Here is a 12347-nt window from a genome sequence, read left to right on the forward strand (position 1 = left end):
GTCGGAGGGGGCGGGGGGCCGGGCCGGGGAGGCGGAGGACCCTCCCACATGCACACACTCGCGCGCGCTAGGAGGGACCAGCTCTAGGAAGCGAGGGAGCCCGGGGCGCTGAGGGGGTGGCCGAGCAGCGCTGAGAATCCGAACTTTCCTGCTCTCTACCCTTGCCCGGGAGGGGGGCTGCTCCACAACTGACAGGTGTATTTCCTCCCCTACCAGTTGCTCCCCAAATTTTATTTAGGTTTCTGCTTAATGTCACTTCCTTAGAGCGATCTTTCTTGGCCACGGACACCTCCCCATCACTCCCATCCTGAATCTCGCTCTGTTTTTCTTCCTAAGACTTAACAGCACCTGACATTCCATGAGTTTATCTGGCTCCACCGCTGGGATCTGAGCTCGGCCAGAATGGACCTTGTCTAAATCCTGGTCATCCCCAGGGCCATCAACAGTGCTCAACGATGCCCACCCTAGGGGCTCCCAGGAAATACTTGCAGAAAGAATGAATGAATGAAGAGTTCTTTCTCGTTTTGTTAACGAGCCACATCTCAAAGAAGTGTCAGAACAGATAGTACGGGTGGTCTGCAAAAACGTATATGCCTTGGGCGAGTGGATGAGCTACAATATTTTAATTATTTGAAGAGGTTCACCAGGAGCCTGTTTCGAACCATGTGAATATTGCTTTGATAATTTTTTTTAAAGTTTAAAAATGAATTTAATGTTATTATATTGTCTTTTCAGTAGAATTATTTTTTACATTTGAAAAGAACAGATGTAGTACTCGCTTCGGGTTGTCCCTGAGGCAGGAAGGAGGGCGTGTGGGCTAACTCCCTCTCCCCAGAGGAGGCCAGGCACCCAGCAGAGCAGAAAGGAATCGCGAGCTTGCAGCCTTTTGGACTTGGAGGAACGGAACCCAGCGAGCGGAGCACGCCTGAGCTGAGCTGAGCAGGCGTCTGGAGAGACAGTTGGAACAACTCTGTCCCTGGGCATGGGCGGTGCCCCAACCTGGGAGGAATCAGTGTGAGGTTTTGGTGCCACCTAGACGTCAGGGTGGCGACTGCAAGGAGAGCGGGGCATGCTTCGGAGAGTACCAGGCTGTCCTGGTGAGCTCGCTGGCACTCTAGCGGCCAAGCCAGGCTGGTGAATTCTGGGCAAGTGTGGGCATTTCATCTCCCTGCCGAATCCCGGGGTGGCAGGGCCCACATGGGCGGCTCCTCCTTTTAGGTGAACATCCCAGGTTCCACTTGGCCTTGGTAAACTAATGTGTAGGTATAAACAAGGGGCTACACAACGTAAGGTGCAGTTCCAGGGAGGAGACAAGGCAGAACGAGGGAGGAAGGGACTAGGAGGGGGACCAAAGGCTGTGAGAAGCAGTAGGTGACTTCAGCCCTTAGTTAAGGCTCTTGTCTGCACCCCATCTGTCATCTACGTTGGCTCAATGTGACTTTTCCACACCATTCCACAGTCTCGTGAACCTGTTGACCCTACCACTCCTGGCCTTCTTTCTAGACCCTAATACCCATTCCTGCCCAGCCGCCCTGGGCGCTCTTGCTCCTGCCTTCTTTGCTGCTGGTGCTGGCCTGGACAGTGGGAGTCCCAGGGATGGGGGTTAAGCCGCAGCTCTGACCCTGTGTTGTTGTGTGGGCTTATTCCTTAACCTCAACCCGTAGAGCCTCAGGTCCCTTGTCTGTAAAACAGGCGTCATAAGAATGGTGGGGAGTGAAGGGGCTGACACAGGCAACATTAGTGCCATCTCCTCCCAGGCCAGTCTTCTCCCCTCTTGCTCCCTGGCTGAGGGGCGCTACCAGAAAGACACTAGAATTACACAGACTGGACCTTTCCCTCGTTCCTCACTGTCTCCCTGGCACAGTCCACACAAAACTGTCCCAGATGGTCCATCCTCTCTCTGCCATGTGCTTTCCCTTCCTCTTGCCCCTGTGAGTGCCGTCCCACAGAGTCCACCTGGCCTCAGTTGCCCCACCTTCACCTCAACAAATCCAGCCTCTGTCTCCTCCCTAAAGCTAATCTTCCCTGTCTGGCTTCCCATGCTCATTGCCACACTGCCCTGACTCCCTCCCTTGTGAAAACCCTCTGTTCTGGTGCTGGATTCCCACAGCCTGTGGAGCCCTTCCTCGCCTCCGAATCAGAGCGAATGGACAGACGTCATCGTCTCCCACCTGAGAAAAGGCAGCCCTCCACCTTCCCAGCCGTCCGCCTCCATCGTCGCTCCTTCACCACCTGAGCACCGTCTCTATGCCAGGCACTGAGGAAGAACCACCCCTGCCCTTAGGAGTCAGGGCGAGGGCTGTGCTGAGCGGGGACGGCAGTGGGAGCCTTGAGGGGGGGAGGCGTGAGGCCAGCAGGGTTTCAGGGAAGGACCTGATGGTGTGGATCCACAGTGCTGCAGGCAGATGGGCTCCTTAGCACGTGAGGCAGGCATGAGGCAGGGCGGCGCCAGTGCAGACAGGGAGGAGATGGCAGTCAGAGTCCAGGAGGACCTGTGAAGCTTGGGGACTGGTAGGCGTGTTGGGAAAGCGACTGTGCTGTCAGAGATGCTGTGGGCCTGGGTGAGTAGTGGGGGATGACATGCTGGGTTATCATGGTTCAGCAATAATTTCTCTTTGTTCTGCTAGTTCTAGCCCAGAAACAGTGGGCCTCGGGCCTGCTGGACAGCTGCAAAATTAACAGTCTTTCGCTTTGAGAGGGAAAGAGCATATTTAAATGCTTACATCCCCTCCCGTTTTCTCCCCCCCACACACTCACATATACAACACCACCACCACCAAGGAGACCTGCTTCCTGGGCATCTCAAGGCCCAGCAACTGTTCCCCCGTGGAGCCAGAGCCAGGCAGGACAAAGCTGAGTAAACCCAAGCCTCTCCCTCCGGAAGCCCTGGTGCCGTCTGTCTGTCCTGCCTCTGCTCTGTTTACACAATAATGGAAGGCGAGACCCACCCCTTCTTGTGGGCTTTGCTCGGCCCAGTCCTTAGGCTTGTCTTCCTGCTCCTCCTCCCCAGGGATCCTCCCCGTTTTTCCTGAGAGGTGACATAGTTTGGGTCACTGGGTTCATGTCCAACTGTGTGTGGAGTGTGGCACCTCCGGGGCGGGATTTGCTGGGCTTGTCCCCACAGAGGACTATGTGGGAGCCCCCTGTGGCAGGCCCTCCCTGATCCAGACGCAGCAAAGTGAATGGGAGGCAAAGCCCCTTCAGGAGTGCCGGGCTGGGGTGTAGGAGAGGAATGGAGGCTGGGTCAGGCTCAGCCCTGCGGAAGGCAGGAAGCATTTGGAAGTAGATGAATTGTATCTTTGCCCATCTTTTCTGGCTCCTTCTCTCCCGTTCCCTAAGAGCCTACTGCGTTTGCTAAACAAATCCTCTTCCTGCAGGTTTCAGAGGTATTGTGACTACCCTAAGGTGCTCTATCTGTAATATTTTTGAACGAGAGTTGCTGATTTTTATTTCCCTGCTACAGGATTCCCTGCCCTGACTGTCAACGCCCTTAGCTAGGCCCACATCTTGCAGGGCGGCTGTTTTGGCTTTCCACCTTGGGGGAGAAGTCGAAGTCAGGAGATGCACGGGGTACCAGGAGGGGTCCCACAGCCCTGTGTACCCACAGCCCTGCAATGGCCTTCTGATGTCTCCTCAGTGCCCACCTTCCCACTAGGCTCCCAGTTCCCAAGGAAAGGGGCTCTGCCTCCCTCTGCATCTCAACCCCCACCACCGAGCCGGCGCACGGCAGGCCCCATAAACAGGTGTATTGGCAATGAATGACCGGGGAAAGGCCTTTTACTCTTAACAGGCTTCGTGCCATAAAAACCAGGGCCCTGGGGACTGTTAACTAAATCCTGCCAGATCCAACCATGGATCCCACACAGCTGTGACAGAGTGAGGCGGTTTCATCTGGGCTGATCTGGGGGAGGTTCACAAGATTTATTGCTAAATGAGAACAAAAGCAAAGCACAGAACAGGTGTTACTCTAGTTTGTTGAGAGAGAGAGAGAGGCTGATATGTGTATTGAAATCTCTCTAAGTACATAGAGGAGCCCCGGACTAGTCAGGGCCGTGAGGGAAACGACATCGGGGTGGAGGGGAAGCCTACTTCTTCACTGTGTACCCTTCTAACTGCTTAAATATTTGCCATGTGTAGGCAATACTTTCATAAAACTTTTTCAGAAAAGCAGCATTTTTTTTTTAAGTTATAAAAGTATAAGAAAAAAGAAAGGAAGAAAAAAACGAGAGAGGGGAAAGAAAGAACACAGGAAGATCTTCTCGGGCGCCCCAAGCTTATCACAAGCCTGAAGCAGCCTGGGGGCATTCTTGGGCCACAGCTCCGCTCTCCGCTCTCGCTCTCCGCTCCCCGCAGCACAGACACGTTTCCTTCCCCCATGGGGCCAAATTACTCAGCATGCTGTAATTTTTTTTGTTCCTTTGGGAAGGAGGCAAATATTTTCTCTAATTTACTAGCAAGGATGCTGTGAAGCAAGAGGTGAAGTCCAGGGTTTTGCTCAGGATCAGGTCAAGAGGGATAGAATTATTTCCAGAACTCGGGTCCTCTGCTTCTGGTCCCTGAAGTCACTCCTCTCTCCTGCGGTCCGACCTCGGGTTTTCCTTTGTCTGCTTGAGATTAGAAAACACTCACCCTCCCTCTGGCTCTTCTTCCCTTCCAGGAACTTTAAGATAACTTGAGGCTCCGCAGAGGGAGGTTTCTCGTAGTCTCTTCCTGGCGAGCTGATCGCCCTCATGCTTGAGGTCTGTGGTCACTGTGGTTAGGTTAGTTTAAGACCAGCCAGCATTTCTTTTCCTTCTCCATCTTCAAGCCCTTTCATAACTATTATGACACTTACTAGAAGTCACCTTCTTTTTCAATTGGCTCATGTACGTACATCTTATTTTCCCAACTAAATGATAAACTTCTGGAGAACTGTTTTAACCCCCAGAAGGCCTAGCATGATACTGGGCATGTTGGAGGAACTTGGTGAGACTGGTTATTAATAAAAGGCACCCTTTATGGAACATCCACCAGGCACACGATCCACATTCTCTTTTGCTCTTTTCCTTCCATAAGGGTAACTGCAGTATAAACTCTTTGGCTGCATGTTGCTGTAAATGCTATTAAAAATAAGTTACAGTTTTCCTGTTTCAAGCTGTGAGTTTTCATATTTAATACACTTAAAAATGATTTTTCAATAGAAGTGGTCTGGACTGAGGGTCAGAGAGGTTCAGTCATGTGTCCATGCTCACACAGGCTCCAGGTGGCAAGGCCGGCTATCTGCCCGAGTCCAGCCCTGTGCTCCTGCTGGGCTGGGCTGATGTGAAATGAGAATGGTGCAGCGGTGAGAAAAGTGAAGCAGACCTTTGTGGTTCCCTCTCCCTCTACTCCCCTGACGCCAGTCACCTCCATGAAATCCAGAGCTTTGTGTTAAGCATTGAAATATGAAGAGCACAGGGCTTTGTTCTCATTCTCCTCGTCCCCCTAGAGCAGGTGATAGGGAAGCAGACTTCAGATCTATGTATAAACTTTTAATTGAGTGCAGCTGTCAGAATATAGGGCATTTTCAATCAGTCAGCCAACCACTACTTACCATGAGCTGGGCTTGTGAATACAGTGGTGAGCAAGACAAAACTCCCCAGGAGCTGACAGGCTGTATCGACTTTGGGGAAAATAGACACAGGCAAATAAATAAAAAACTGCATAAGGTGGTAAGGACTGTGAAGAAAACAGACCCCAGTGGCAGTGTAGAGAGTGACAGGTGCAGGGGTAGGAGAGTGGGGAGCAGCAGTGAGGAGGGGGAAGCTGGCCGCTTGGATAAGGTGACCAGGGATGGCCTTGACATTCCAGCCACAGTGATGCAAGACCTGAGGGAAGAGCTTTGGGAAGAGGGAAGAGCAAGGAGGCGGGAATGTGCTCCGTGTGTCTGAGGGTCAAGGGGGTTGGCTGGAGCACAGTGAACAAGAAGGGAAGTGAGGAGATTGAGTGCAGAGGTGGGCGGGGGCGGTGTGCTGCTGTCACTGAATGTGTCCAAGTAGAACTTAGAGGATTTCTCTTCTGCTTTGGAGAGGTTTGGACGAGACAATCTCTAAGGACCCTCCCAGGTGAGGTGCAGGGAGTCCACAATTCTAAGTCAAGCGCACTTGGGTGCTTTCCACCACAGACCCGCCCTGCCTCAGCTGCCCCATCCTTCTGCAAAGCAGCTGATTTTAAAAAACAAAACAACTGTGATGGGGTATCCTGACAGATGGTTCCAGAGTCCACTCCATCCACTTCAAGAGGAGCTACTGAGCTACAGTTTTTCCAGAGGGATAAACAAGAGCGCGAGCAATTAGGATCCAAAGTATACCAACAAAAGAGGGTGCGGACGGGCTTCCCATCCTCACACAATCCCGCTCCCAGAGAAGGGCAGCTGGGAAGAAGGGAAGGTTTCCTCCCTCCCTTTTTCCCTTCTCTTTGTGGTAATGTGTAAAGGGCTTGGGGTTTGCAAAGGAAAACAAAGCAAAACAACGCTGCCAGTTTATTCCCAGTTTTCAAATTGTATCACAGACCCCAGGGAGGAAGAGTCATCTTCGTGAGAAACAACAATGGTTCTGAACAAGTTGTTCTAAATAGGAGAACGCTCATATGGAACTACTCAAAAGAAAAAATCCAACGGAACCAATGACTGTGGCCGCAGTCAGCAACAACACTCTCCCACACTCGACTGGGGGAGGGAACGAAAGGGCGGGCGCCCTGGCACTGCCAAGAGCAAATCGGAATTGAGCTGCTCTGTAAGGACAAGCCAGAGCCCACAACCACATCCTGAAGGCACGTCTCATTATCAGGCCCTGGCTTCTTGGGCGTGCGGGGCCACCGTGACTCCACATGTCTCAAGAGGGTCCTGGGGCTGGCGAAGACCTTCCAGAGGGCAGAGTACCATTCAGAGTTACAGGGGAAGACAATGCTCACCTTCCCACTTCTGAGCTCACCAGTCACCCAGATATTAGCAAGTTCTTCCAGCTCAGATCCCTGGCTTCATCTTCAGCAGAGAAGACATAGCCACCATTCGTCTCTCCCCACTGGATCCTAATTTCATTTGAAAAATAGCTTTTATTAAAATATTTGGTTATGAAGGTTCTTATGTATTGCTGGATTTGGTTTATAATATTTGGCTTAGGATTTTTGCATCTGTAAGTATGGGTGAGATTTGCATGTAATTTTTTCTTTCACTATCCTTGTCAGGGTTATGCCAGCCTCATAAAATAATTCTTTCTGCCATAAGGTAGCTCTTTGCATCTCTCCTCTTGCACTAATCAAGATTCCCCAGAGAAGACTTCCAAACTCCTGGGCACTAGAGTTCTAGGAGCACAACGTGGCAGAGCACATTCAAAATGCAAATGCTCACTTACTCGCCTGTGGCATTTCCACTCTCGGCTACGTTCCTGACCTCCAGGACCATAATAATAATAAATAAATAATAAATCTTGAATGGGCTGCTGAGCTGGGGAGGGACAGTCACCTAGCTGCTCCAAGTAGGGAGGGGACCGAGCAGACAGCCAACCCTTCAGAAACTCTCCCTGGACTCCCCGTCCCCAGACTACTGCCCTCTGGTGCACCCGTAGCTGAGCTGTGTGGGGACTGTGCCATGTAAATGGCTCTGCACTAGCCGTCTCTGGGATTCAACTTTTTTGGCTCTGCTAAATCGTTCAGCATTCAGGCTTTCCAGCGTATTGTTTCTCCTCCTGTTCTTCTCGAGCTTGTGTGGATTTGTCTTCTAAACAAATCTCTTCACTGTCACTTTTGACAAAGAGTATCTTCTACTTTTCTAATATCTGCACCATCTGTACAAGTATTCCCCTTTTTGTGTGTGCCTTTTTTTATCAGTCTTGCCAAAGATCTGTTAATCTGCTTTTTTTTTTTTAAAGAACTTGTGGCTTTGTTGATCCTGTTTAATTTCTGCCATCTTTTTTACTTCCTTCTACTTCCTTTAGGTTTATTTTGCTGTTCTAATTTCTTGAAACAGATGCTTAGCTCAATTTTTAGATTTTCTTACATTCTAGTAAACTTTTAATGCTATAAAATTTACAGACTGTTTTAGCTGTCTCTCTCATTTTGACATGTAGTATTTTTATTATTGTTCAGGTTAAATTTCCTTTATGATTTCTTCTTGGACCTATGAGTTAACTCCAAACATCTAGGGGTCTTCTAGTTATCTTTCAATGTTGGTTTCTAACTTAATTGCATTGTGGTTTGCATGATGACAATCCTTTGAAATTTGTTGAGGTTGGCTCTACTGCCCAGCTGTGGTCAACTTTTGAAAAAGTTCCATGTGTGCTCAGCAAGAAGGTGCAGTTGTCAGATGCAGTGTTCCACAGACGTCCATTATATCAAACTTATTAAATGCTTACGTCTCTTATATACTCACCTGATTTTTCAGTTGCTTGATCAATAATTGAGAAGTATGTTAAAATGTTCCATTATATTGAATTACTTATTTTTCCATAAGTTTTCAGTTTTTGTTTTTGTATTTTAAGGTTATATTAGGTGTATACTTATTTGGTATCTTTATACTTGTCTGGAGAATCAAGTAAACATGTAATTATGCTTTTATATGCAACTTACGGCTGAATTTCTTTTAAAAATCCAGATTGACAATTTGTCTTTTTTGTGGAATATTTATATACAATGTAATTACTGACATTTAGATTTACTTCTCCTGTCTCATTTTGGACCCTCTATTTGGTCCTGTGTTTTTTCTCTCCTCTATCTTTTTATAGATTGATTACACTCTTGCTTGGAAACTGCATCCTCTGTTTTATCTTTTTGTACTTAGTCTAGAAATTTTTAGCATATACAATTAACATACCAAAGTCTAAAGTTAATCAACATACTTTTCTTCTTCTGGAATGACGTAAGGACTTTACTCCAACAACTTCCTTCCCTAATTATTTATCTATTTTCATGTATTTCGGTTCTCTTTTTTTGAACACTACAAGACTTCCTACAATCACTTTTTAATGATACACATATTTGTCACTTTCTCTGATCTATATTCTTTGTTGCATTCAGACCCTCCATACTGGATCACTATCTTTCTGTTTGGCCAAGTTTTTGACTGAAAATGTCTTTTATTTCACTCTTGGGTTTTTTTTTTTCATTTTTTTGTGCTTTTTCTCCCCAAGTCCCCCTCGCACATAGTTGTATATTTTAGTTGTGGGTCCTTCTAGTTGTGGCATGTAGGATGCTGCCTCAGCATGGCTTGATGAGCCATGCCATGTCTGCACCCAGGATTCGAACCGGCGAAACCCTGGGCCACCAAAGGGGAGCGTGCGAACTTTATCACTCGGCCATGGGGCCGGCCCACACTCTTGTTTTTGAAAGACAGTTTCATTGAGTACAGAATTCTGGGTTTACAGTTCATTTCTCTTAGCACTTTGAAGATGTATTTCACTGTCTTCAGGCATATACAGGTGCTGATGAGAAGGTGGCTGTCAATTCAATTGTCTTTCCTTTGGAGGTAATCTGTCTTTTCTTCCCAGATGCTTTTAAGATCTGTTCTGGGGTTTCACCATGATGTGTCTAGAAATAGACTTACTTATCCTGCTGGAACAGGATTACTAGAATATTGTAAACACTGTGATTAAAACCTGAGCCTTTATCTAACATGATCTTGGAAAGTGCTGTGACAGAAAACACCCCCTGCTAGGACTGAGACGATTCTTGGAGAGCCAGAAAGGTAGGGGCTCAGGCACTGACGGGGATGCTGATGAGGGTGCTGGACTGATTTGCTTTCAGTGACAGGGAGGCCCAGTCTCGGCAGAACACATATTCTCCAGCCCCACCTAAAGCTGGACCCAGTAGAGCCTCACTTCCCACCGTTGGAGGGACCCTGGAACTGAGGGCAAGAATGGTTAGGTGTCAGGGGCCCAAGCCCTCGTGAATACGGTGCTGGCGGCCCTCTGCAGAAGCCAGTGAGCATCAGCACAGCCGGGAAGGATCAGGTGTCCCATGGAGAAGCTGAGGCAGGGAAGCCCTGAACCAACTTGCTCTTTTTTCACTTTGAAGAACATGAGTGACCTGGCTGCTTTCCTTTGTAGCTAAAGAAAGAAACACTTCTTAGATCAAGTAAGCCAAATTCCTCTCATTTAGCAAAGAGTTTTATTCAAAAGCTTCTCAGCACCATCTGGTTGTCAGAAAGAATGGATATCACCTTTTCCTGCCCACCCGACGCCCAATTCCAAAGGCAGAAGTTAAAGCATTTGGCTAGAGCCCCCCCCCCAATGATCATCGTTCAGATCATGATACGGTTTGGTTGTTCTCTCACCCCCCTTTCTCTAGGCCTCTACTTACCCTTGACTCAAGGAGGGCTGTGCTCCCCTACAGTTTAGAACAATAGGAAGGAATCATGTCAGACGTGATCAACCTCCCATTCCTAGGTTATCGGAGGCACATGAAATTACCTTGAAAAAATTCAATTCAGCGACTGCCACGTAGGGAGGACAGTGACACTGTCGGGCAGCATGCAGTTTCGAGAGCTCAAATCTTAGGGTGACCCTCCCCCCACTCTACTCTAGGAACAAGGAGCATTAGGTCCATTTTCTCTCCACACACCTCGATTGCTCATCCTCTCCTGTCTTATTAAAACAAACACTGAACCAAATCTTTTTGACAAAGTTAAGACAAACAATTACATCTAATTAAAATGCTAAGAGATCCTGAGCTGTTGGAGATGAGGAGAGTAGACAGTGTGACCCGATCTTCCCCCCTTTTTTCTTTAAGAATATTTTGTTTCAGCATAAAGCACACTTTCCCGAAGAGGTTCCTGGAGGAGAAATCCAAGAGTCTGGCTGTGTCTTGTGGGAACACACAGTCACCTGTGTAACTTTGGCTTCAGTCCCTGGATCTGTCCTTTGCAGCTACTTCGGGTCCCAAGGGAGGAGGAAAGAGCTGGAGGCAATATCACTTGGCCAAAGCCCCCATGGGGTCCCAGGCTGGCAGGACAATGGGTTCCTGCTCTAGGACCGCTAGCACCTCTTCAGGGACATGCTTCCTGTCCACCACCACTTCGTAGACATATTCAGAGAACCACTCATCTGTCATGCACAGGTAACCTGGAGAAAAGAAGAGAAGCCTCATGAGGGCAAGGGCAAAGAGCAGAAACCCTACTAGCACAACAGAGAAGCCTTTTAAAAAAACTAACATTTGTCCGTGTTTTTAGCTTTCTCATCTAAAATCTCACTTAATCTAAGTCTTATTAGAAATTCTGTGAAGCAGACAGGACAGGCATGGCTATATTTTTACCAATTGGAAAAGTGGGGCTCGGAGTAACTAAGTGACATGCCCAGGACACATGAGTGAGGTTCAGAGCTGGGCCCTGGACCTAAGGCTGTTACCAGATCCTGGCTGTTCCGCTGCCCAGGCTGCCTCGATGAAGGTGAGTGGATGATCCCAGAAGGAGGTGGAAATGCTCCTTGTTCATACAGCCACACGCAGGGGTTAACTCTAGGGTCAGAAGGGCAAGCATACCAGTTCCATTCTGACCCCACCCACCTTCTCAGGATCGCTGGCTGTTCTCCTTCCTTCCTCTCTACCATAAATTCCTACAACCAGCTAAACTGCTGGGGGAATCCTGCGGAGGCCATGTCATCATTCCCAGGTAGTCACTTATTTGCAGATGATACTGTGTGAGTCAAATGATAACACAGTCCTTGCTTTCCTGGGAGGAAATCTCTGAGGAGGATCAGGCAGAACTGGCAAACTGAGACAGCTGCTCGGCCTCTCTTCCCCAGTAAGGCCCTGGCTTTATGGGTGTCTCCGGGGGTGGGACTGCAGAGAGGCACAGTTGTACTGACACCCCAGGCTGAGAGCTCATCTGACGGAAACAGTGTGGTATCATGAGGCATCCATCCTAGAAAACTGCCTCTTCCTATCTCTACCGGGACAACACAAATTCCCCTTCAGGAACATACTTCCAACAAACTTCAGCAAGGGGGAAGATGCTTCACCTGAACTACTGTTAACATAAAAAGCAAAGTAAGGTGATAAACTAAAGTGTGTGTATTTAAAACAAGAATGGGCCAGGGAGAGAGCACAGAGCACAAAAATGTGTACCTACACAGGGCACTGCAAGCAGGTACACATCTCAGGTCTCACAGGAAATAGCAATAATCATAATCATCATCATCATCATCATCATCACCATCATCTTACCATATCTGGCACCTACTACATACTAGAAACTTGAGTCATTTTTCTCTGAAAGTGTCTGTGCAAATCTAGGCCTGTGCTATTTCATTTCCCACTACACAGGACCAAGAGAAAGAAAGAAGATGGAGGTATTTCTGCCAACATGGTCCTCTAGTGCAGCGGTTCTCAAACTTCTTGGC

General features: G+C 48.4%; 1 protein-coding gene across 2 annotated transcripts in view; it reads right to left on the reverse strand.

The window, feature by feature from the left end:
* Positions 1–10102: 10102 nt before the first annotated feature.
* BLMH (bleomycin hydrolase) overlaps positions 10103–12347 on the reverse strand; it is a 45045-nt gene continuing 42800 nt past the window's right edge. For both annotated transcript variants that reach the window (XM_023653173.2, XM_023653172.2), the window contains one exon: positions 10103–11072. In XM_023653173.2, coding sequence (XP_023508941.2) covers positions 10921–11072 — 152 coding nt within the window. In that variant the 3' untranslated portion in view covers positions 10103–10920. The remainder of the gene's footprint in view (positions 11073–12347) is intronic.

This window comes from Equus caballus, chromosome 11 (assembly GCF_041296265.1).
Source record: "Equus caballus isolate H_3958 breed thoroughbred chromosome 11, TB-T2T, whole genome shotgun sequence".
Lineage (NCBI taxonomy): Eukaryota > Metazoa > Chordata > Mammalia > Perissodactyla > Equidae > Equus > Equus caballus.